At 40.9% G+C, this 26,880-nt stretch overlaps 2 protein-coding genes across 4 annotated transcripts in view; one reads left to right on the top strand and one right to left on the bottom strand.

The window, feature by feature from the left end:
• Positions 1–26,880, top strand: part of LOC134208685 (ecdysone-induced protein 74EF-like) — a 717,955-nt gene that overhangs the window by 238,020 nt on the left and 453,055 nt on the right. The gene's annotated exons all lie outside the window — the stretch shown is intronic.
• Positions 6,127–7,468, bottom strand: LOC134214416 (protein arginine N-methyltransferase 1-like). Its single transcript, XM_062693793.1, has 2 exons — positions 7,371–7,468; positions 6,127–7,306 (listed from the first exon to the last, which is right to left on the bottom strand). Exon 2 carries the CDS (start codon positions 7,293–7,295, stop codon positions 6,240–6,242), a length of 1,056 nt encoding a protein of 351 aa, XP_062549777.1. The 5' UTR covers positions 7,296–7,306; positions 7,371–7,468; the 3' UTR covers positions 6,127–6,239.

The following is a 26,880-nucleotide window of genomic DNA, read 5'->3' as shown; positions in this document are numbered from 1 at the left end:
TAAAAAGGGCTCGCCCAACTAACATTTAATGTCAATGTAAATGTTATTTCAACTCGTTTATACGGCTTCAAGCTGAACATGTGTGCTATACTTATGATCAAGAACATCTATTCAATTCCTTTACCAGCAAATCTGGCGAATCTATTCAGCTGTTTTTGACGTGCCGGCACAACTACTTTACAGCATGTTACACAATTTTTTCTCAATCTTTACTAAACAATTTAGTAATATAATTCGCTTCAATGGCGCTTATTCAGATTTGTTGAATCTGTTAAATAAGTTTTATACAGCCACTGAATTCAATTTGATTAAATATTATTTGAGAGGAGAGTAAATTTCGGAGTTTATTTAATGTTTTTTTTGTGAGAACTCAAATATCAATTTTGTTGCTACCTAGTTTCGAACTCCTGATCTCCTGATTCAATGGCCGCTGCTCTGTCATCACCGTCACTTTGACATACGTAAATAACAAAGAAAATTATGGATGTGCTTCTTCGCATACCCTATAGGTTGTTTTACTAACGCTATTTTCAGATTCATGCTGTATAAACGTTAGAAAGAGGCCTACATGCTGCTTTCAGCACATAAGCTTAAAAATTATGCTTTCAGCATTATGTCAACCATTATTCAAACATTTATCAGCATGTTCTGTTGGCTAACTTTTTTGCATCATCAATCGCTGAAATTGTTTTTAGGCAACATTTTTTCGATCTGTATGGATGCTACTCTGCTGCTAATCGATTAACAGTAGCCGTCAACAGAAATATCGCTTCTAACTGGCTAGTTTTCTTACACTAGCTGCTAGCGTTATTGACAGCGCTTTGTCAGTTGCTATAAGAGCAGGTGAATACTTTTGTAGCTGCAGAAATCAATAGCTCATACACAGCTCCGGCAACAAAAATCAAATGTAAACAATGCGGTTTTGACGTCCCATAAGCTAGTAAAAGCACACGCATACTCGCCGATGTGCTCAAGGACCGTGGATTCGGCATCGTAGCGCTGCAGGAGGTTTGTTGGAAGGGATCAATGGTGCGAACGTTTAGAGGTAATCATACCATCTACCAGAGCTGCGGCAACACACACGAGCTGGGAACAGCTTTCATAGTGATGGGCGATATGCAAAGGCGCGTGATCGGGTGGTGGCCGATCAATGAAAGAATGTGCAAGTTGAGGATCAAAGGCCGGTTCTTCAACTTCAGCATAATCAACGTCCATAGCCCACACTCCGGAAGCACTGATGATGATAAGGACGCATTCTACGCGCAGCTGGAACGTGAGTACGACAGCTGCCCAAGCCACGACGTCAAAATCATCATAGGAGACTTGAACGCTCAGGTTGGCCAAGAGGAGGAGTTTAGACCGACTATTGGAAAGTTCAGCGCTCACCGGCTGACGAACGAAAACGACCTACGGCCTACGACTAATTGATTTCGCCGCCTCCAAGAATATGGCCATTCGCAGCACCTACTTCCAACACAGCCTCCCGTATCGGTACACCTGGAGATCACCACTGCAGACAGAATCACAAATCGACCACGTTCTGATTGATGGACGGCACTTCTCCGACATTATCGACGTCAGGACATATCGTGGCGCTAACATCGACTCTGACCACTATCTGGTAATGGTTAAACTGCGCCCAAAACTATCCGTCATCAACAATGTTCGGTACCGACGACCGCCGCGGTACGACCTAGAGCGACTGAAGCAACCTGATGTCGCCACTGCATACGCGCAGCATCTCGAGGCAGCGTTGCCGGAAGAGGGTGAGCTCGATGGGGCCCTTCTTGAGGACTGCTGGAATACAGTCAAAGCAGCCATTAACGACGCAGCGGAGAACAACGTCGGGTATATGGGTCGAAGTCGACGGAACGATTGGTTCGACGAAGAGTGCAGACAGATTCTGGAGGAGAAGGACGCAGCGCGGGCGGTCGCGCTGCAGCAAGGTACCCGGCAGAACGTGGAACGTTATAGACGGAAGCAGAGACAGCAGACCCGCCTTTTCAGGGAAAGAAACGCCGCCTGGAAGAAGCGGAGTGCGAGGAGATGGAACAGCTGTGCCGTTCTCAAGATACACGCAAGTTCTATCAGAAGCTCAACGCATCCCGCAAAGGCTTCGTGCCGCGAGCCGAAATGTGCCGGGATAAGGATGGGAGCATATTGACGGACGAACGTGTGGTGATCGAAAGGTGGAAGCAGCACTACGAGGAACATCTGAATGGCGCTGAGAGTACAGGCAGTGAAAGTCAAGGCAGCGGAGGAGATGACTACGTCAGTTCAGCGGACGATGGAAGCCAACCAGCCCCCACCTTGAGGGAAGTTAAGGATGCCATTCAACAGCTAAAGACCAATAAAGCAGCTGGTAAGGATGGTATCGGAGCTGAGCTCATCAAGATGGGCCCGGAAAAGCTGGCCACTTGCCTGCACAAACTGATAGTCATAATCTGGGAAACCGAACAGCTACCGGAGGAGTGGAAGCCCCATCTACTAGAAAGGTGACGAGCTGGAGTGTGAGAACTTTTGAGCGATCACCATCCTTAATGCCGCCTACGAAGTGTTATCCCAGATCATCTTCCGACGTCTGTCACCATTAGTGAACGAGTTCGTGGAAGTTATCAAGCCGGCTTCGTTGACGGCCGCTCGACAACGGACCAGATCTTTACTGTACGGCAAATCCTTCAAAAATGCCGTGAATACCAGGTCCCAACGCACCATCTGTTCGTTGATTTCAAGGCGGCATACGACAGTATAGACCGCGTAGAGCTATGGAAAATTATGGACGAGAACAGTTTCCCTGCGAAGCTTACCAGACTGATCAAAGCAACGATGGATGGTGTGCAAAACTGTGTGAAGATTTCGGGCGAACACTCCAGTTCGTTCGAATCGCGCCGGGGACTAAGACAAGGTGATGGACTTTCGTGCCTGTTGTTCAACATTGCGCTAGAAGGTGTCATGCGGAGAGCCGGGTGTAACAGCCGGGTACGATTTTCAATAGATCCAGTCAATTTATTTGCTTCGCGGATGACATGGACATTGTCGGCCGAACATTTGCAAAGGTGGCAGAACTGTACACCCGCCTGAAACGTGAAGCAACAAAAGTTGGACTGGTGGTGAATGCGTCAAAAACAAAGTACATGCTTGTGGGCGGAACCGAGCGCGACAGGGCCCGCCTGGGAAGCAGTGTTACTATAGACGAGGATACCTTCGAGGTGGTCGAGGAATTCGTCTACCTCGGATCCTTGCTAACGGCTGACAACAACGTTAGCCGTGAAATACGAAGGCGCATCATCTGTGGAAGTCGGGCCTACTACGGGCTCCAGAAGAAACTGCGGTCGAAAAGATTCGCCACCGCACCAAATGTGTCATGTACAAGACGCTTATAAGACCGGTTGTCCTCTACGGACATGAAACATGGACAATGCTCGAGGAGGACTTGCAAGCACTCAGGTATTCGAGAGACGGGTGCTTAGGACCATCTTTGACGGTGTGCAAGAAGACGGTGTGTGGCGGCGAAGAATGAATCATGAGCTCGCCCAACTCTACGGCGAACCCAGTATCCAGAAGGTAGCTAAAGCCGGAAGGGTACGATGGGCAGGACATGTTGCAAGAATGCCGGACAGCAACCCTGCAAAGATGGTGTTCGCTTCCGATCCGGCAGGTACGAGACGGCGTGGAGCGCAGCGAGCGAGATGGGCAGACCAGGTGCAGAACGACTTGGCGAGCGTGGGGCGTATCCGAGGATGGAGAGATGCAGCCTCGAACCGTGTATTGTGGCGTCAAATTGTTGATTCAGTGTTATCTGTTTAGATGTTAACTAAATAAATGAAAAATGAAGCTAGTAAAAGAAGCAGTATAAGATTTACTTAAACGTTGTGTAATCTTCAAAGATACAGAAGTTGCCTAAAAGCTTCGTTAGTTCATTTATAGTGCCAGTACGCTATATTGATAGTGCTATAACAACAGCGAAAACGTTTTCATTGTGAATGCTACTCACCGTAATATGGGAAGTTGCTATCAAGCAACTCAGTTACATACATTAGCTCTTAACCGATAAGCTTTGTTGCTAATTCAGACAGAGCTGTTTTATGACTATATGAAAGCTGCATAAACGATAAAAGTTGAAATATATTCAGCACAAACTGACTAGCTGATAGATATTTGGGTAATAGTCGAGTTGAAGTTCAAGGGATTATTTGCGGTCAAATAGTACACAGCCAAAGGCTTTTAGCACCAAAATTGTTAGTTGGGATGTGCATAGTTCGAGTTTCAAGTCCATTCTCGAGTCCAAAGGGTTACGGCAAGGTGATGGACTTTCGTGTCTGCTATTCAACATCGCTTTGGAAGGGGTAATACGAAGAGCAGGGATTAACACGAGTGGTACAATTTTCAATAAGTCCGTCCAGCTATTTGGCTTCGCCGACGACATAGATATTATGGCACGTAACTTTGAGAAGATTGAGGAAGCCTACATCAGACGGAAGAGGGAAGCCAACTGGATCGGACTAGTCATCAACACGTCGAAGACGAAGTACATGAGGTTCAAGAGGTTCAAGAGAAGACAATGTGAGCCACCCACCGCGAGTTTGCATCGGTGGTGACGAAATCAAGGTGGTAGAAGAATTTGTGTACTTGGGCTCACTGGTGACTGCCGAAAATGATACCAGCAGAGAAATTCGGAGACGCATAGTGGCTGGAAATCTTTCGTACTTTGGACTCCGCAAGACGCTCCGATCGAATAGAGTTCGCCGCCGTACCAAACTGACAATCTACAAAACGCTCATTAGACCGGTAGTCCTCTACGGACACGAAACCTGGACGATGCTCATGGAGGACCAACGCACACTTGGAGTTTTCGAAAGGAAAGTGCTGCGTACCATCTATGGTGGGGTGCAGATGGCGGACGGTACGTGGAAGAGGCGAATGAACCACGAGTTGCATGAGCTGCTGGGAGAACCATCCATCGTTCACACCACGAAAATCGGACGACTGCGGTGGGCCGGGCACGTAGCCAGAATGTCGGACAGTAACCCGGTGAAAATGGTTCTCGACAACGATCCGCGACGGGCACAAGAAGGCGAGGTGCGCAGCGGGTAAGGTGGATCGATCAGGTACAAGTTGACTTGCGGACCCTCCGTAGACTGCGTGGTTGGCGACGTGTAGCCATGGAGTATTACATTGCTAATGTCGTTTCTGTTCGCGTGACTAACATCTTGGTTACTTCCACCTTACAGCCAAAGTACCGGTACTACAAGACTACAAAAGTGTCGAACCGATGTTGGTGATGAAACCAAGCATGCACTACGACATGATGCATACATAATGGCCAATTGAAGCTCGTTGAAGCATAATTTGGCAAAATAATTTAAATGACTACAGCGCCAATGGAGAAGACTTCTATGCACTGCACAGGCCACTCCGGCCTTAGTCTGACAATAAATAAATAGTGCGCTACTAGCGTTCTAGTACTTATACTTCTACTGGCTATAGTAAGCAGTCGCCCAGCATGGACAATGGACATCTTTTGCGTTGGTTATTTGTCTATCTACCAAACTAATAAATCCTGTAGGATTTTTCAAATTAGACTCACCTCAAAAACACGATAATATATTCATGACCAGGGAAGTAGAGAGAGTTCACAGACCACAAGTATACAAGTTCTTTTCAAAATGTGTTTTAACCTTGGTCACCATCATCACTCATCACTTCCCGAATTTTGGAATGACTTCCAAGGTATTCAGCATTTAATGCATGCTTTTCATTGTATCTATAATATAATTCTTGTACAAGTTCATGGTAAGTAGCGGTTATATCACCTTGATTCTTGTTTATGTTTGAATGCTCTTTCGGACAAAAGTTGATGCACATTTCTCGTTTTCGCCAGATAAATTAAATGGGAGAATATTTCGAACAAATTGGATTCGCTGGAAAGTACAGTTTGTCCATGAAGAAGAATACGGTATACTGGCATTTTAATCTTTATTTCGGAGATTTTCAGCCCAAGGCTGGCTCGTCTCCGCGTATAGATAGTCACACTGGGCAACACCCCTTCCCCTTTAAGCGTTACGTAATGTATGGATGTTCCCTAATATGAGATTGCCTTTTGGAAACCAATCAAACAACACCAAATTCTGAGATGCAAATAATTTATTTCGATATAATGTGAACAGTTTCATACCTCATTTCATGCGTAACAAAAATACCGTATAACATGTACTTAGTATCTAATCATATCTCACACATCATCGCAGTTTATAGAAAGTATCTTCCTTCACATCCGAATGCACTCCCTTGAACCGCAGCTTGATCCGGAAGTCTGCCTTCGCGAACCTCCCGGGCGAATACATCGACTTCATGCTAAACCTACCGCCAATCAGTTCGCCCTTCTCCACGACCAAGCCCTCGTCCAAATAGAAAATCATCTGCTTCCAGTGAGTGAACGGCGTCATCGGGGAGGTGCTGAATCCCGTACGGTGCTTGCAGCGGGTAAACTCCACATTGAAGTAGGTGACCAGCGCGTGCACAAAGTCGGTCCGCTTCGCGGTCAAACGAAACCGCGACTCAAATTCCCAGTCGCCCGTGGCGGACTTGCACTGGTCGACAGTGTACATGTCAATTTCCTTTATGCGATAACACGTGGTGACCATATGTCGATAGTGGATAGTATCCACACGCGGCTCTTTGATGGCCGCCCTGCGGATCGCGCTCATGTCAAACCCATACACATTATCCCACCAGTTGATTCGTTCATCGAGAACTTTTCGGTCTTCGATACCCGCGATGTAAAGGGTGCAACGATCAGGAAACATCAAACCTCCATTTGGATTGAGCCATTTGTTACGAGCATAGATGACCGTATCCAGCATTGGTCCATCCAGCAGACAAAGTCCCATCCACTCGGAAAGAATAATGTCCACATGGGTGATTCCGTGCGGAAGTTGATCGATGGATTCGACTCTTGCTTTAACCAGAGTGATAATGTGGCCGAGACCATTTTCGTCGACGACGTCCTGCGCGTAATCGATACCGTTGGAAAAATCTATGGCAATGACACGGGCAGCCCCGGCTCGGGCAGCAAACATCGATAGGATTCCCATGCCGCAGCCGACATCCAGTACGATTCGCCCTTTGAAGAGGTGTCTGTTCTTGTATATGGCCTTGCGGTAGGCTTGCGAGCGGACCTGGTCCTTCAAGAACGACTCGTGGGCAGCAAAGTGCGCGTACGGATCCAAATCGTACTCCAAGGAGGTCATGTCCTCGGGTCTGAGCGAACTAAAGGATGATGAGGATGTCGTCATCGTTGTGGTTTCTATGGCCAAAAAGAGAAAACGTCGATTGTATTTAAGTTAAAATTGACGTTAATGTTTACTTACTGGAATGAATTTAACGAGCTTCTTCAGAAATCAGTATTTAAATCCACACACGTCTGAAAACGGAAGCAGACAGAACTGCAATGTTACACAGATTGCTCCTTGCTGTCACATGTCGCTATTTCAAATCCTTTTGCGTATATATGCTATAAATTCTACTACCTTCATTGCGCTCGAGCGGTTTGTGTCTCGAATAGTGAATCAAGCAAAAATGTTACAGCTTCTTGTCGAATGCTCGTAGATGGCATGCGGTGTGTCTTTCTAGTACTGCATTTATTTTACATCAAGAGTGTGCCAGAGTGGATCGAATCGATCGGCTCGGATGATTTGGCGCGCGAACTGTAAATTAATTGTTGGGATGTAGTTTCGGTAGTATCAACCAGTTTTGAGTTTTAAAAGAGGGGGATTTGTATAAAGATCTGTTTTATTGTATGTATGATAAATAATATTCTACACTTTCTACTACTCGATGTTCTATATCTCGATATTTCTCCCAATGACGATGGTTTCCTCGGTCCCTTCAATCCATGTACATTCGGGCATTCTACATCTCGATAACCTCCCTATATCGATGTGTTCTGATCAGTACTGAAATTTCTCAATGTTAATTAGAGATGTCACGCGATCTGCCCCTTTCAATATCTATAGAAACGCGAAAGATGAATGGCATGCTACAAAAATCTTGTTGTTCTGTGTTCCTTGAGGGCATGAAAGTGTGCAATATCTGCTTTATTTTTGTGTTTATCACCACTTTCAACTCGGTGAATTGAAGGAGTATGATTCATTCATATTCCTCGCATATATGTATTAAAATGCCTTAGAAATTTTAATTTTAAAATAAAGCAAAACATCCTTTCATGACTGCCTTTCATGCGAAATTGATCAAAGAACCCACGATTCTTTCATTTGATCGCCTGAAATAGAAAAAGGCGCTTTGATCTCTGTCTTATGACGATCACGACCTTTTCCAGTATTGGTTCTGATCATATTTTGTTCAGGATTCACAATTGGCGTAAATAAGGGGGGGCTGGCCCTCCCCAGACCCACTTCTCCTCCCCAGAAAATTAATAAATTGAATTACAAAACTACCACACAAATATTTCCTCATTCCTCATTGCATCACATGTTTCTTTGATAAATTTTTCAGCAAGGCATCGAACTTGTTGCAAAATGTGAAGTCCATAGATTAGTCTGATTTTTATTGCCAATCACTGTTTGCAAAGCGTGATAACATCCTAGTTTATTAATTAAATCAAGTAGAAAAATAAGATTGTTTGAAAAAATATACATTGTTCTGACATCCAACTACGGTTAGATTTCGAAGCTGGAACTTTCTCGACCACAATTCAAAGAATAATAGACGTGACTGTTTACACATATTGTTGGCACCCACAATTGACCTTTCCCGTCATTTTTTTATTCGCTCAATCGATTACCGTGCACGCACCATACTTTGCGCAGTTAAGGAAATTCAAAATTTAACCAACTCGCACAACTTACAAAAAGTAGCTATCCGCCTGAAATAGTTTCCATGCTGTTGTATTATTATCATATTAATGTTCGAGAACTAAATTTGGTACAAAAATTTGTAATAAATAGTAAATTGAACTTTAAAGCAGACCCCTTATTATATGCCTAACTTTGCGCACATAGCTTGGAAAATTTCTAACACGAAGCAAGCGTCTATCATAGAATTTTCCAACCAAATTTTATTTTTTCAACTAATACTACTATTACAAATCATGTTCATTCCATTTGTAGGCATATATGAGCATATTTAAGAAAATGAGGATGCCCGGCATCATTTTCTCATGATTCGACATACTTAGTATGTTTTCACGTCTGTTGGTGTATGTACAGCCTCATTTATGTACATTGACCACAGCTAACAAAAGTACTTTTCTGTTCAAACCCTTTTCCGATGAGGTATATCATAAATGTTGAAAATATCGAAGAAATACGAGTTGTGCGCAAAATTAGGTACACTGTATTAAAAAACGGTTCCTAACATTGCGCATAATATATTTTAACGAAAAATATAAATAACAAACCAAATTCTCATTAGATGGCTTCAACAATATTATAATTATTCGATCCATGTGTAATAAGATGTCACCGAATGTAAAAATTTACAAAAATTACAATTTTTCGAGTAGACCGTCACTTCTCCAATTGTGCTAAGAACACGCCATTTTGATAATTTTCACAGTTTTCAGTACAAATTTCAACTATTAAAATAAAAAATCTGTCTTTTAACAGAGGCAAAATGCATGCGCTGTTATAATTACATGTATATTGTGCTGACTAGTTGTAATTATATTTCGAAATTCAATTTAAACGCATTCTATATCAAAAATAACCGCAAAATGCGCAAAGTTAGGAGCTGCGCAAAGTTAGGTGCGTGCACGGTATTTGGCTTATTTAAGGTCAACTTTCCCAAAGAAACCATATTTTTGAAATTTTAAACAAAAATCGAAAAAGTGCTGTTTTTAAGCATTGCATTGGCCCGATTTTGGACGAACATCGGGTGACTTCTTCATTCACATTGTTTTTTTTTATTAAATAGTTAGAGGCTTCAAAAAATATAGGTTCTTTGGGAAAGTTGACCGATGTTGAGACAATAAAACGAGATACAATTTTTGACGGGAAAGGTCAATTGTATGCTCCTAAATCCAGCAAAAGATAGTTCAAACGATAATTCTTTTGTAAACCTTTCCAAAATAGAAATTAGAGATTAGAATCGATTGGATATTATTTAAGTATGCCGCAAAACAGTTGATCAAATTCTTATAAAGGTTTTAAAAGTTGAATGTCCTTACAAGTCCAGATGTTTAGATTTCACTGCTCAACAAAACTCGTCCTCTTGTAACTTAACAGATATGCCTTTTCCAGTCGTTTACGTTTACGATGTCGTTTACGAAGCTGTTTATGATGCTCAGTCCTTATAAATCTATAATAAATACACTTTTATGCTACATTTCTAGCAGGCATATTAAGTTCGTCCTACTATGATATTCTACAACATCCAACCTGGTGTTTCAACAGGTTATAAATATTTGGCATTATTATTTACTACTAAGGTAAATTAGCTTACTTACTTGATGGGCTACAGCTCTTCGATGAACCTACGCCGAATGGAGTATCCTTCTCCACTGGACTCGATCCTGGGCCAATCGCTTCCAGTCGCCCTGAACATTGAGCGCCCTCAGGTCCTCTTCAACTGCAAAAAGCCATCGTGTACGCGGCCTTCCACGAAGCCTGCGGCCTCTTCCGGGTTCTATACTAAATATTATCTTCGCTTGACGTTCTTCCGGCATACGAACAACGTGACCAGCCCACCGTAGTCTGCCGTGTTGCATAAACTTATTAATATCCAGCCCTTTATACACCTGGTACAATTCGTGATTCATGCGACGCCGCCAGATACCGTTCTCTTGTTTACCGCCGAGTATTGTCCGCAGCACCTTACGCTCAAACACTCCGAGAGCTCTCCGATCAGCCTCCTTTAACGTCCATGTCTCATGGCCGTATAAAGCCACCGGAAGAATCAGAGTAGTATACAGCGCGAGTTTTGTTTTCGTTTGCAGACTACGGGACTTAAGCTGGTTACGAAGTCCGTAATAAGCCCTATTTGCAGCTGCAATACGCCTTTTCACCTCGCGGGTAACATCATTATCGCACGTCACTAATGTTCCAAGATACACAAATTCTTCTACCACTTCAAATTTTTCACCACCCAGCACTATTTCGCTACCACCACCACTAATGAACCCACGTTGATTGCCAGCGACCATGTACTTCGTTTTGCTGGTATTGATCGTGAGTCCAACCCTCGCTGTCTCCCTCTTAAAAGGCGCAAAAGCCTCTTCCACGGCACGGCGATCAATTCCGATAATATCGATATCGTCCGCAAATCCCAGGAACATATGCGATTTTGTGATAATGGTACCGCTTCTTTGAACACCAGCTCTCCTAATCGCTCCCTCGAGCGCTATATTGAACAGTAGGTTCGAGAGTGCATCACCCTGCTTCAATCCATCTAAGGTAACAAATGACGTCGATATTTCATCCGCAACCCTTACACTTGATTTCGATCCGTCCAACGTTATACGAATCAGCCGTATCAGTTTCGCCGGAAAACCATGTTCAAGCATAATTTGCCATAATTCATTCCGTTTCACTGAATCGTACGCCGCCTTGAAATCAATAAACAGATGATGTGTCTGCAAGTTGTACTCCCGGAATTTATCAAGGATTTGTCTCAGGGTAAACATTTGATCCGTCGTTGATCGGCCCTTACGAAAACCTGCTTGGTATTCGCCGACGAAGGACTCTTCAAGCGGTCTCAATCTGTTAAACAGAATACGGGACATAATTTTGTACGCCGAATTAAGGAGGGTTATTCCTCGGTAATTGGCGCACTCCAGTCTGTGCCCTTTCTTAAAGAGAGGGCAAATGAGGCCGTCCAACCAGCTAGCAGGCATTTCCTCGCCTTCCCATATTTTCGACATCATATGGTGCAGAACTTCGTAAAGCTGCTCACTGCCATGTTTGAGAAGTTCAGCCGAGAGCTGGTCCTTCCCCGCAGCCTTATTGTTTTTCAGCTCTTTGACAGCTTTTTTAACCTCATCTAGTGTAGGTGATTCCACAGCTTGTCCATCGTCGCTAATATTTATTCTGTTCACCGATGCACCGTCACTTCCTCCATTCAACAAAGTCTCGAAGTGTTGCTTACTCCTGGCAGCCACTTCAGTTTTATCTGTCAGCAAATTCCTTTCGTGGTCGTTGCACATGACGGGAGATGGCACTGTCTTTCTCCGCACGCCATTGACAGTCTCATAAAACCTCCACATATCCTTCTGCTCTGCTCTTCTGCTCCAGTGCCTGACTAATCATTCGTTCTTCATACTCTTTTTTCTTCCTGCGGTGTGTTCGTTTTTCGGCTGCTCTTGCTTCCTTGTACCGATCTCTATTCGATCGGGTACCTGACACCAACATCCGGCTTCTGGCAACGTTCTTCTCGTCTGTCACTCTCTGGCACTCCACATCGAACCAACCCGTCTGTGCAGTGCCTACCACTTCTCGTGCTGTTTTGCTCACCGCTCCATGGATCGACTCTCATAGATCGTTGATGTTGTCGCTAACGTTGATTGCACTTGTCCGTTCTTCGAGCTTCTGGCGGTACTCAGCCGATACTCCTTCCGCCGACAATCGCTGGATATTGTAACGCATCGTTCGCTGTGATCTTTCGTTCGATACAGTTGACAACCGTGATCGAATTTTACTGACAACGAGGTAGTGATCAGAGTCAATGTTCGGACGTCTGAATGTCCGCACATCGATAACATCCGAGAAATGGCGCCCATCCACCAGAACATGGTCTATCTGGTTGCAAGTTTCACCATTTGGGTGTCTCAGGTGTGCTTTCGGATGTTCTTTCGTGCAAAGTAGGTGCTATTGATGGCCATCCCTATGGCAGCAGCAAAATTTACTAGCCGTAGGCCGTTGTCATTGGTAGCGGGTGAAGGCTCTCCCTACCGATTATGGGACGGAAAAAGTCCTCTCTACCGACCTGAGCGTTAGCGTCTCCGATAACAATTTTCACGTCATGCTTTGGGCACTCTCCATAGGCTTTATCAAGACATTCATAAAACGTGTCCTTCACGTCGTCGGATTTATCGTTTGTCGGTGCGTACACGTTGATTAGGCTGTAATTGAAGAATTTGCCCCGTATCCTCAACACACAGATTCGTTCGCTAATGGGTTTCCACCGCATCACTCGCTTCATCTGCTTGCCCATTACTACGAAACCAACTCCATGCTCTGCTTTTTCAAATTAGCTTACATTCTTTAAAATATTATGTCATGTGAGTAAAAATTACTCACGAGTGAGTAATTGAATTGGTCATACTCACTCGTGAGTATGAGCATTGCAACCCATACTCACGCGTGAGTATACTCGCAGTGAGTTCGAAACTGAATACAGTCCCATCCCGATTTTGGCAACACCCGTTTTTGTCTACCCCCGATTATGGCAACACCCGTTTTTGGCAACATTTTCTTCCCGATTTCGGCAACAACCTCGAAAATATATTTTTTATTACTTTTTGGAGCTAAAACCTTTTTATTAATATGTAATAGGATAAACAAAACCAAAAGTGAATATCATTAAGGTTTATATGCGTATTATGGGCTCTGTACGAATAGTGGGCACTTTTATTGAAATAATGAATCACCACTCGTATCACCGCTCATTGCAAACAATTTCTATTGAAACTCTTCTGCTCTTTTTATTCATGGTCCTACTCTAATATAACCAGCCCACCGTAGAATGTCGTATTTTTTGGCATTCACACTGATTTTGTCGTCGTTGACTCACACCGTTGTAAATAGTACAACACCTTTAAAGCGAAGCCAGCTGTTTGCATCACAATGCAACCGATACTGCATGAGTGATACAGGAGCAAGCAAACCCCAGTAGGTTTAATTGCTAATGACTAGCACATTTGATTGTCTAAATGCGCTATATAGCCATCAAGTCGTTTTGCTCATTATGCGCCTCTTTTCTAATATCAGCCTAGAAATTGTAATTTTATCATTTTATCCGTCCGTCTAAGACGAATTAAGTACTCTCCATTTAATTCCACCAATTAATTTTCGATATCTTTGCAGATACGTATTTCGTTATGGTCGAAATACGTATCTGCAAAGATATCGAAAATTAACGGGTGGAATTAAATGGAGAGTACTTAATTCGTCTTAGACGGTTGAATACATTCCACTAGAAGAGCTTTATATATTTTTCTGATTTTATCCGTCTTTCTGGTGCATTCCCGTACAGATAATGAGCAACAATTTATTTCAAAAAGTCTTATTGCTTAAAATTGACGCAAATTTGCCTAGCGATTGATATCACAACACTGTTGGCTTTTACAGTTTCCTGATGTGTCATTTGCATAACAAGCCTTTTGATTCCAGTATGTTAGCCAACAGTTCAAGAGTAATGGTAAGAGATTGGTAACATGTAACCGTAAGGCTCTCGAGCTGGCATTGAAAAAAATCAGTTCATGAGAAAAAATCGGGTTAATCTAAGCCAATTTGATGCTCTGCCGCGGGACAAGTTATGAGCTTCCTTAGATCTTTGAGATTGGAAGTTCGATGATTCACCGTTTAATGATCTTCAACGCTCACCAATGGAAGCCTATTGAGTGAAGCTTGGTAACACAATAATGAGCGTCATTACGGTGCGCTATTAGAAGAAGCCATTCAAGCATTCTAAAAATGAAGACCTCTTAGAATCTGGAACTCTAGCATACTGAATGGGAGGCGTTGATACTTTCTCTCGACTATCTTATCACCTTGAAAGAAGAGTGAATAAGCATGTGGATGAATTGTTTGGATTCATTGTACTAGAGCAAGCGGGGTACGAATGCAAAAATCGTAGCTTACGTGGATACCTCACTGCGGGTTTAAAATAAAAAAAAAGAAACAGGGTCACCGTCTTCGACCAGAGGTCGCACAGACTGAACACTTAACATCTAGCATTAGACAACGGACAGGGCATTTACACAACACCCAGTGGACCAGTGGAGAACTTTTCGCTTTACGAAAAGTTTTCTCCTTACCGGGGCGGGAATCGAAACCACACTCCACAGCACATGCGTCTAGACGATTGACGTCGCTAACCGCACGGCCACGAAGCCCACTTGGCTTGTTAGACGGTGTTGCTCATTGTTTATCACAGCAACGATCGCCCCTACTCGTTATTTGGCATTCATCTGAGCGAGGCAGTTCACTCATTGGCTATGGATGCTACGATTGCAAGAATAGGTCAATGCTCACCTACACTTCCAATGCCTGCTCTCGAGTGTTCTGTTTGTGATGGCGAAGTATCAGAAGTGGAATACCTCCTGTGAAGTTCCCATGAGATCGCTGGTGTAATTCTAACTGATTCGATAGGCGAGTGATGCGTCACATGTGGTTTTATTATTATTTATTCAGCCTAAGGCCGGAGTGGCCTCTGTGGTACATAACAGGCTTCTCCGTCCACTGCTGTACGTTACCAGTCACGCAGTCTACGGACGGTCCGTAAATCGTCTTCCGCCTGAACGATCCACCTTGATCGCAGCACACCTCGCCTTCTTGTGCCTGTCGGATCGTTGTAGAGAACCATTTTCGATCGGAGTGTATTTTGGAGTCCAAAGTACGTACGATTTCCAAGTGAGCCCGAGTGCACGAATTCTTCAACAACCTTGATTTTGTCGCCATTGATGCAAGCTCGTGGTGAATGGCCGTTGTCTTCTCTTGAGCCTACTTCGTCTGCAACGTGTTAATGACTAGTCCGATTTGCTTTGCTACCCACCTTAGTCCGATGTAGGATTCTTCCATCTTTTCAAAGTTATGAAAATTAAAGTAGTGCATGGAGAACTGTAGTCGAGTGTAGTTCATCCATACTCACACTACATTGGATACGCTTGACCAATGTGCAGAATACAAATTTCCGTTACCATTTTCTAAAACAATGGAATGTCTTATGCCTTGCGCTCATTTTTTACATAATTTCAGCGAAAATTGTGCACAGAACTTTACTCCTAAGTCCTAATGACACCGACCACAAGAACGTTTGCCTACAATAGAAACGTTTTTTATCACCACAATTTTTTGTAAGGACGTGGCCGACGCTATTGTTAATTTAATTAATATTATTTATTATTCAATTTGTATTATGAAATTGGCTAATAAATTATCGTTTGATTACAATTCTTAAGTTTGTTTAAATTTTGTTTGAACTACAATTTGCGAGTTATGAATAATTTCGCAAAAATGTCAATTATGATGCACGTGCATCATTTAAACACACTCCACATACTCTGTTGTACATTTTCTAAGTATTTAGCTTCAATCATGCAAACAAAAAAAATGAAATTTAGTATGAATTTTTTTTTCCCGTTTTTGGCAACATCCCCATTTTGGCAACATTAAAATCCGGTCGTGTTGCCAAAATCGGGAAGGGACTGTACTCATACTCGTGAGTGAGTGAGTAGGTTTCAAGTACTGCTCACTCATTTCTCAACACTAAGCTGTATACTTCGACAACCTCAGCAACCATACAAAAAATTCGGTCAAATACGTGATTGGACCCGGACCCTCCACCATTAGCACATTCAGACTGACGCGCTAATCATCTGGACCGACGCGACCAAAGGCAATCATAATCCAAGTTTCATGCTATACGGATGTGACAAGTGGAAGGGTAACAGGTAACAGGGGTAACAGAGCAATGAAAATAAATACTAAGGTATGGAAATCCATATTTTGTGTGCGTGCCATTCGTGTATGGCGAAAAAGCTTTCACTACTACATTCGAACGAGCTCCCATAAGAAACCGTGCAAATATGTACGTCACCATTTGCTGTTTACATTTTCTATCATCCACTAATACACTTGCATTTGGTCTTCTTCCACACCTTCTATCTATTCTCATTGGTAACAGAGATAGAAATGAGTGATGCGAGTGGAATAAACACCATGCATATTTGTGTCCTTTTCCGTTATCAAGCTAAATGGAATCAGGAAGATTGTGTGGGTTAAAGTTATATTGTTGTACACGATTCATATACTTGTTCTAGGTTCGTTTGGATGTATCGATCGAAACCAATTAAACCGACTTAATGCAATGAGCTGTATTAACAAGTATGACATTCTCTGATCGGTTTGAATGCGAGATTTGATGCAAAATGCTTAATACTAGAGGTGTGCGCCGATCCAATATACGTCGGCGGCGGCGTTTATCAGAATTTTGGTCGGCTGCGGCGGCGTGATTGTTTTGCATTTTTTCGGGATTTTTTTCAAGACTTAAATTTACAAAGAAAGAATTTTTTGAATTTCGCATGAAAAATCTAAAGAACTTCTCCATAAAATTCCGTTTTCGAAATTTCCACGGGAGCTACTTTGATGTTTCGAGAAATCTTTGGAATTATCAAAAAAAGAGAATTTCCAAAAAAAATTGTTTGGAATTTCAGCTTTCAATTCGTCGCAATTTACATTAGGAACTTCAGAAAAGCTTTGTAAAGTTCTACAGGAAAATTTTCGGAAATTCGTTGAGTTTATGTTGAACATTTTTCGAAATTCATACAGATAATTCATCATTGGGCCCTCCTTAGCCGTGCGGTAAGACGCGCGGCTACAAAGCAAGACCATGCTGAGGGTGGCTGGGTTCGATTCCCGGTGCCAGTCTAGACAATTTTCGGATTGGAAATTGTCCCGACTTCCCTGGGCATAAAAGTATCATCGTGTTAGCCTCATGATATACGAATGCAAAAATGGAAACTAGGCTTAGAAACCTCGCAGTTTATAACTGTGGAAATGCCTAATGAACACTAAGCTGCGAGGTGGCTCTGTCCCAGTGTGGGGATGTAATGCCAATAAGAAGAAGAATTCTTCATAATTGTAGGAGAGTGCGGCTGGTAGAATGGGTGTTTTAACGTTGGCTTTCTCAGTCTAGAATAATTAAGATGGCTAGTTTGGCATAGCCATCGATAAAACAGTAAATTCTTAAGAATTTCCACGGGAGACTTCAAGGAAAATTCTCTGGAATATTCACGAGAAATTCTCCGGAATTTTAACGGAAACTTCTTTAGAATTTCCGCGGAGGATTGTTAAAAATGTAGATTTCTATAAAAAATTTTTTGGATTTCAACGGAAAATTGTTCGGAATTATTTGATTTCTACGGCAAATTCTTTGTGCTCCACAATCTTGTGCACTTCTATTTCATCTGACGTTGTCTGACACTCGTTTGGCGTCTAGATTGCGTCGCAGTTATTAAATGGCATTCGCTAACTGAAACGAAAACATGTTGCAGTTATTGTATGACTATTGAACGAACGACTTGGAAAATTCCATTGGCCGAAAGCGACATAGGCCGAACTGGTAATTTACCCAAAAAAGTTGTTTGCCCTAACAGGTCGTTTGGTCGAATAGGTCATCAGCCCGAAAATGCCGTTTGGTTGAAATTTTAAACTACCGAATGAGCCATTTGGCCAAAAATACCGTTTGGATCAGCAGGTCTACGGGAATATGTCAATAACTGAGCGGGTAATTTAGTCAAAAATATCCATCCGTTCGGCCTAAATAGATTTACGGCGAAAATTCGTAACCTCTCTACTTTTTAAGTCAATACTGGCTTTTAAGCCAAAAGTCATCTAACCAAATCCCAAATCTCGAACATATTTTGATCAAAAATGTAGTTTGACCGAAATCCACATACATTCGAAATGGACATTCACCTGATTATTTGGCCGAAAAAAATCATATAACCGGATAGATCATTTGACTGAAAATGCCGTAGGACTGGCCATTTGGTCCAGAAATGTGCTTTCTACAAAACAGCTCTTTCGGCCAAACGGCATTTTCTGTCTAATGACCTTTTCGGCTAAACGTCATTTTGGCAAAATGATCAATTTAACCGAACGACACTTGTCAAAGAAGGTTGCAGAAAGGACATTTTTGGGCCAAATGGCTCTATCTGCCTTATGTCAATTTTACCGAAAGACATTTTTGGTCAGATGATCTTTTTGGTCAAATGACTTTTTCGACAGTCTAAGGCGAGTTTCTTCTTCTTCTTCTTCTTCTTCTTCGTTGGCATTACATCCCCCACTGGGACATTGCCGCCTCGCAGCTTAGTGTTCATTAAGCACTTCCACAGTTATTAACCGCGAGGTTTCTAAGCCAAGTTACCATTTCTGCATACGTATTATATCATGAGGCTAGCACGATGATACTTTTATGCCCAGAGAAGTCGAGACAATTTCCAATCCGAAAATTGCCTAGACCGGCACCGGGAATCGAATCCAGCCACCCTCAGCATGGTCTTGCTTTGTAGCCGCGCATCTTACCGCACGGCTAAGGAGGGCCCCGAGTTTAGTACTTTCCATTTAATTCCTCTACGTTTTGTTATCTTTACAGATACGTATTTCGACCTCAACTGTGAGACCATCTTCAGTGTCTCGTACTTGACTCGACTTTTCCGGCTGATCTGTTAGGGCAAACAACTTTTTACAAGTCCGGCCATTTGGCAGTTAGCAAAAAGTTAAAAATGAGAAGTTCTTTCATCTTCCTTCGTATATCTGTCTTCTTCCTTCTTCTTTCTTCCTTTTTCCTTCTTCTTTCTTCCTTCTTCCTTCTTCCTACTTTCTCCTTCCCTCATTCTTCTTCCTTTTTCGTTCTTCCTTCTTTATTCTTCTTCCTTCCTTCTTCTTTCTCCCGTCTTCCGTCTTCCTTCTTTCTTCTTTTTCCTTCCTTCTTTCTTCTTCCCTCTTCCTTCTCTCTTCTTCCATCTTTCTTCTTCCTTCTTCCTTTTTTCTTCTTCCTTCTTCCTTTTCCCTTCTTCCTTTTTCCTTTTTCCTTCTTCTTCCTCCCTTCTTCCTTCTTTCTCCCGTCTTCCTTCTTTCTTCTTCCTTCTCCTTTCTTCTTCCCTCTTACTTCTCTCTTCTTCCTTCTTACTTCTTTCTTTTTGCCTTTTGCCTTCTTTCTTCTTTCTTTTTCCTTCATTTTTATTCCTTCTTCTTTCTTCCGTATTTCTTTTTTCCCTCTTCTTTCTTCCTTCTTCATTCTTTCTTCTTCATTTTTTTCTTCTTTCTTCTTCCATTTTCCTTCTTCCTTATTCCTTTTCCTTCTTCCTTCTTCTTTCTTTCTTCTTTCTTCTTCCCTGTTCCTTCTACCTTCTTCTTTCCTCTTTTTTCTTTCTTCCTACTTCCTTCTTCCTTCTTTATTCTTCCTTCTTTATTCTTCCTTCTTTATTCTTCCTTCTTTATTCTTCCTTCTTTATTCTTCCTTCCTTATTCTTCCTTCTTTATTCTTCCTTCTTTATTCTTCCTTCTTTATTCTTCCTTCTTTATTCTTCCTTCTTTATTCTTCCTTCTTTATTCTTTCTTCTTTATTCTTCCTTCTTTATTCTTCCTTCTTCTTTCTTTCTTCTTCCTTTTTCCTACTTCCATCTTCCTTCTTCCTTTTCCTTCTTTCTTCTTCCTTTTCCTTCTTTCTTCTTCCTTTTTACTTGTTTTTTCTTCCTTCTTCTTTTTTCCGTCTTTTTTCTTCCCTCTTATTTCTTCCTTTTTCCTTCTTTTTTCTTCCTTCTTTTTTCTTCCTTCTTTCTTCTTTCTTCTTCCTTCTTCCTTTTTCCTTCTTCTTTCTTCCGTCTTTCTTCTTCCCTCTTCCTTCTACCTTCTTTCTTCTTCTTTCTTCTTTCTGCTTTCTTCCTCCTTCCTTCTTCCATCTCCCTTTTTCCTTCTTCCTTCTTCTTTCTTCCTTCTTCCTTCTTTCTTCTTTCTTCTTCCTTCTTCCTTCTTTCTTCTTCCTTCTTCCTTCTTCCTTCTTCCTTCTTTCTTTTTCCTTCTTCCTTCTTCTTCATTCCTTCCTTCTTCTTTCTTCCTTCTCCTTTTTCTTTTTTTCTTCTTCCGTTCTACTTCTTCCTCACTTCGCACTACTCAATTCTCACTCCCCAGTTCCCATTCGGCCTAATGACCATTCGGCCTAATGGCCATTCGGCCTAATGACCATTCGGCCTAATGACCATTCGGCCTAATGGCCTTTGGCCTAATGACCCAGCATCGGCCTTTTTACTGTACGCTTTCGTCCGAACTACATTTTCTGTTAAATCAAAACTTATTTGACCTAAAATGATAACAGTTTCCGTTAAACGTTTAGTTTTGCTAAATGGTACTTGGCTAGATGTATTTTGGTCTAAAGGCCAGTATCGACTTAAAAGTAGAGAGGCTACGGAATTTTGTTCAATGGTCAATTGACAAAAATGCCACTACGCCAAACGAGAGCCATTTTTGACCATGGTACACGTTCAGTCATTTGTATTTGGCTGATGACCTATTGGACCAAATGAGATTTTCGGCCAAATGGCCCATTCGGTCAAAAATCCATTTCGGTCAGACGACCTGTTGAGGCAAATGGCTTTTTCTGACCAAAATACCAGTTGGGCCGTTTGTCGCTTTTGGTCAAAAGAATTTGTTGTTTTAACCGTTGTTTTAAAGTTGGTTATGCTAAACTAGCAATATACTGATGAACTTATCCCTGCGAAAAAATCACTCTAATAAAGGATAAAAAACTAGCCGTCCTAATTAATCTAGATTGAGAAAGTCAAAGTTAAAGCATCCCTTTTACCAGTCACAATTTTCTGTGTAAATTTCAAAGAATACTCAACAGAAACTCAATAGGAACTTTCCGTGGATATTATGAATATTTTCCTGTAGAAATTTGGACCAACTTCCCGTGAAAACTCTGAAGAGATTCTCATGAAAAATTCTGAACAATTTTCCCTGGTAAATCCAAAGAGCTCCTCTTGGTGATTCCAAAGAGTTCTAGAAACTTGAAAGTAGTTTCCGTGGAAAATCTGAAAATAATTTCCAAATGTATATTCTGGAAAAACTTGCAAAATTTTTTGGGGAAGTTTATCAAATTTTTGAGGTGAAATTCAAAAAATTCTCCCGTTAATGTCTTGAAAATATCCAAAATGACCAATTCAGCCGAACGACACTTTCGACCGAATGTCCATTTCGGCCAAAGGGCATGTTCGGCTATTGAGCTATTCGGCCAACCATTTTTTTTTCAGCCAAAGGAACTGTTCGACATAATGACATTCCCGGCCAAATAACTTTAGGGCCGGATATCCTATATTTTGATTTTGGCATCAAATTGATTCATAATATGTTTTCAAATATGAATCATCATGATTGATTATATTACTAAATTATTAATATTACTAAATTGAATGATATGACATCAAACTGCGTACTTATTTTGTTATCGGAAACCAATATCAAAATTAGTTTTTGATTTGCTCTTATCGACAGCAGGAATAGTTTTTGATTTGATGTCACAGTAAGATTTTTCGTTTTGTTATTTCAACCGTTAAAACGACCAAAAAGATATCAAATTATGTAAACATAATCGATGATTTCACAACATTAAAACAAGTTATCGATTTGCTCGGAAAGGCTTCTACCAAATAGTCTTTTCGGTTAAACGACATGTTAGGCCTAACAACTTTCAGCCTTGTGGTCTTCGGCCAAATGGCTTTCTGTCGAACGACTCATTTCCGTTCAAAAATTCAATTTGTTTCGTTTTGCTTAGTTTTTACGGAGAGCTTTTCGCAATTTTAACAAGAAATTGTATAGAATTTTCATAGAAGTCATTGGTGTATTCTCGTACAGAGAGTAATTAGTAAATTATGCGAAAATTCACTGAAAATTTTGCGGATTTCTTTAAATTTGAATCGGCGTGGAAAATTATAGATCAGCGGCGTGGAAAATTTAAAACGGCGGCGCGCCGATGCAAAAATGTCAGCGGTGGCGGCGGCGGCGTGGCGAGGCGGCGCACACCTCTACTTAATACAAATGAATGTCCCACATAATCGTTTCGGGTGTAGATATGTTTTTCCTTCCCAAATTATTATCGAAATGAAAGATATACATATGAGTTGATTCGAAAATTGACCCGATAACAAAGCGTGCTTGCGACGAGTGATGCCCTACCTCTTACACCACCACTTTATACTCGAGGAATCCAGGAAACTTAAAATAAGAATTTTATTTTATTAAATTTAACAAAATATAATTTGAACAGGTTCTCAATTATTCCACGCGACGCCACTGACCGAGAGAGATTCGTAATGGGTGGTTTCTTCTTCGTCTTCTTATATGGCTCTACATTCCAACTGGGATTTGACCTGCTTTTCAACGTGTTCTATAAGCATTTCCACATTTATTAAATATACCTACGTATACGTATTTCGTTTCCTACTTGAAAACTTCTCCAGTGCTTTGTTATCGACAGAGTCAAAACAAATACACGGAGAAAAATAAACAGTAGAAACAAGCAAAACGTGGGTTAAATCAACCAAAATCTTAGGTTGAATGCTTTCCAAAATCTTAGGCACAAACAATGCTTTAGTTTGAAATAACCTAGTCGTTAAGTTGAAATAAACTAAATTATTGCGTTAAATTTTTCGCCAATTCTTATACGAATTCAACAAAACTTATGTTTGAATCAACTATATTGTTGGTTTGTTTGTTTGACGTTTATGAAACAACCAAGAATTATAGTTGTTTTAAACTAAGAAAAGTAGTTAGAAATAAATAAAACTTAGATTGTATCAGACGAAATTATTGGTTGATTCAATCTATGAAATGGTTGTTATTTCAATTTATGGTAACCAAAAAATGATACTGCATCTGAAAGTACCCGGAAAAGCGCGATGAAAAAAATATCTTGATCTGTGTGTTACTTTTCACAATCATAAACGTACAAGCTTATATTTGATAAATACAGACTGATCGTTTGGTAATAACAACAAAAATATTGGTTTGAAACCACTATAATACATATTGAAACAAACTGGAATTTTAGCTTGAAACAACTTAACAAAACTGCTTGATTCAACCTTCATGCTTTTATAAATACAAACAACTTTTGTTTAAAAACAAATTTGTTTTATAGTTTAGAAATCAACCAACATTTTGAAATAAAGCTATGTCCATCTAGAATCCGGAATCATTCATTGTATTGCAGCGGCACGGAAAGTGACCGCTGCAAGAATTCTTTTACAGCGGTTTGTCAACCTAGGCGCCCACTTGCTGTGGTATAAATTTCACGAAGTTTCGTGCAGCGTGTCAAAAAATATTCCAGATGGAAACCGAAAGGAGAGAAAAAAGTCTGCACACCCACGTTGATAATCCTGCTCATCGATGATGGAACCAACGTCAAAATGGATTTCGGACAGCTTCCTAGCCAAAAATTCTACATGGTGACGGCACGAGGAGTAGTTCCTGCAAAGTTTACGTTTGATTTTTGGACAACTTGCAAAAAAAACGGATGATTTTGGCAAGGGATATGCACCTGTTGGGGCAAAGACCTAAGTGTTTGTGACGTTTAAGACGATGGACTCGAAGCTGTACAAGGAGGAATGTCTCAAAAACCGCGGTCGACCTTCCATAAAGCCCATAAAGGTCCCGTGAAGTTTTGGCCAGATTTGGCGAGTTGCCACTACAGCCGGGAAGTCATCCAGTACCACGATAACGGTACGCTGTACCACGATAATAACGAAGATTCCATCGATAAAAACATAAATCCACGCAATTGCCCACAGCTCCGGCCCATCGAGACATTTTGGGCAGTAATGAAGCGGAAGCTTAAGAAAAGTGGAAAAAGTGGAAAAACATCTCGGGTCGCGACTCAGATGACCAAAATGTGGAACAAATCGTTACCGCGATACAGATGATTTTATTATTCCGGATTCTAAATGGACATAGCTTTACGTATTTGTTGATACAAAGTGAATATAGTGGAAGTAAATGGAATAGTGAAGTCTTTTTAACTTTGTAACATTTTCGCCTAAGACGCTCAATATTATTTTTTCATAAAAATCTAGCTTATTCAGCTTGAATTGTTTGTTGGGAAATCTTGGCGCTCTAATATTGTTATCGATTGTTTTGAGATTAAATGGGTGATGGCATATTTTTCTAGGATACTTACCTTTACCCTAGTTGATTTTGAGTAGGTAAACAAATACGTTAAAGTGCCTTATTTCATAACATGACATCATCGGTGATTCATCTTCTTAAAATTCTGAACAATAATGCATTATATTGCTAATGAAAACCAAAAGGAAATCGAACTACATTCCTTTCGGTAATTGGAGTATTTGATGTGGCAAGCACCTCAACGAGCAAAAAACGATGGAATTTAATTGCGACTCAAAACCGTCAAACTTATGATTCATTGATGTTTCACTGTTCCCCTGTCTCCAGTTAGCCTTGCGAGCAAAGTCATGGAATGCCCAATCCGGAGATGGTGAACTCGATTATCAATACGGTCTTGGGTTATATTAGAAAATTTCTGGTGGGAAATTCTTTCGATTCCCTGATGTGCAACAGTGTATCCATTGAACTTGCCTTGCCACACAACTATACATATTTTTATGACATGACATTTTCAAATTCTGACAGAACACTAAGTTGAAAAGCAGCTAAGGTTTCAATTGGAACGTAGAGTCATTAAATGAAGTCCGTTTATTTTTACCTTTCAATACTATTTGATATAGAAACGGAAGAAGTAAGGTATTTGGTCACCAATGTCAAGTGCAGTGGCCTAACTGTGGCAACAACGAATTATGCTGACCGTTGCACAGCGCAACCATGCACCATGCTACTTGATATGTTGATTACAGCTTTCGCAAGCGTGCGAAATTCTGTTTAGGGAAGCCGAATACAATTAAGACCTCACCAAGGTAATTTAAACAAGTATAATTTGGACTCCAACTTTTGATTGGGTGTCAATAATGGGTCGGAATAAATCAGGATAGTATTTAATTCTCTGAATTGAGAATATATTTCAAAATTTGTGATATGGTTAATTAAACTGCTTTGTACGTGATGAACTTATAACATTAATATAAAAAATCACGGAAATAAAGTATATAAAAAAATGCTGTGCTTTGAAAAAATCACAAATTTGGTCGCTTCTAACCGATTCATACGAAGGAAGGTTTAGCTTTTATTCTAACTAACTAAACTAAACTTTTTTTTATAAACTAAACAAACTAAACTTTTTTTATACGTAGTGATATGTATGAGACTAAGCGAATAAATTTCCATTGGTCCGGAAAAGTACATGCTTATGGTTGCTTTTTCAAAATTGTTGCTGAACTCGTTCTTAGATTGATATTTTATCGAGTTCTAAATCCTCTTAAGATCCATATTAGTGCGGGAGTGTAATCTGTTTCCATACTATAAGTTACAAACTTCATAAAACATATAAATAAAAAATTGAATGGTACATGAATCACAATGGAATCAGATGTCTGTCATAGGTCTTAGGCATGTATGCGAGCACCAAAACTGCCCATTTAGCGAACTTGGCGAAATAAAATCCGCTCTGGAAGCGAATGGCATTCCGGTGCATTCCGCAGCTCTTGTGTCATGGTTGGTAAAAAAACGCACGCAATAGCCGGAGGTGCATAACTGAGTTCACTGAACTGCATACTAAATATGTATAACGGATTTGAAACTCGATGCTATTATAGAATAATGGAAAGGAAGAAACGTCCCTGGCGATATGACGTGGGAAAACCGGGTTTCATATTTTTTAGTGAGAAATGTGAGACACTCAAAAATCGAGTGAAGATACTATATTCAAGCATTGCTCTTTATGATTATATAATTAGGAATGGTGTTTTCATTATGTTCACACACAGTTGGTTTGACATGGTTACAAATTTAATTCATTCAATTGAAACAATCAATTAATTGAAACACTAATTTATCCACCTAGTGGTGAATAAATTAGGGTGCATATTCTTCCAGATTTAAAACTAAATTTACTTTCACGTCAAGAAACAAACCTCTTTGGATCGATCGCTTCAACGTACACACGGTTAAGCATGCTGGACCAATATTGATTCCGCTTCTAAAAAATTCTTCGGTTGTTAATTTTTTATCGTTTGTG

Source organism: Armigeres subalbatus, chromosome 2 (genome assembly GCF_024139115.2).
Source record: "Armigeres subalbatus isolate Guangzhou_Male chromosome 2, GZ_Asu_2, whole genome shotgun sequence".
Lineage (NCBI taxonomy): Eukaryota > Metazoa > Arthropoda > Insecta > Diptera > Culicidae > Armigeres > Armigeres subalbatus.
Note: the sequence above shows the minus strand (reverse complement) of the source record. Positions and strands in the feature narration are given on the sequence as shown.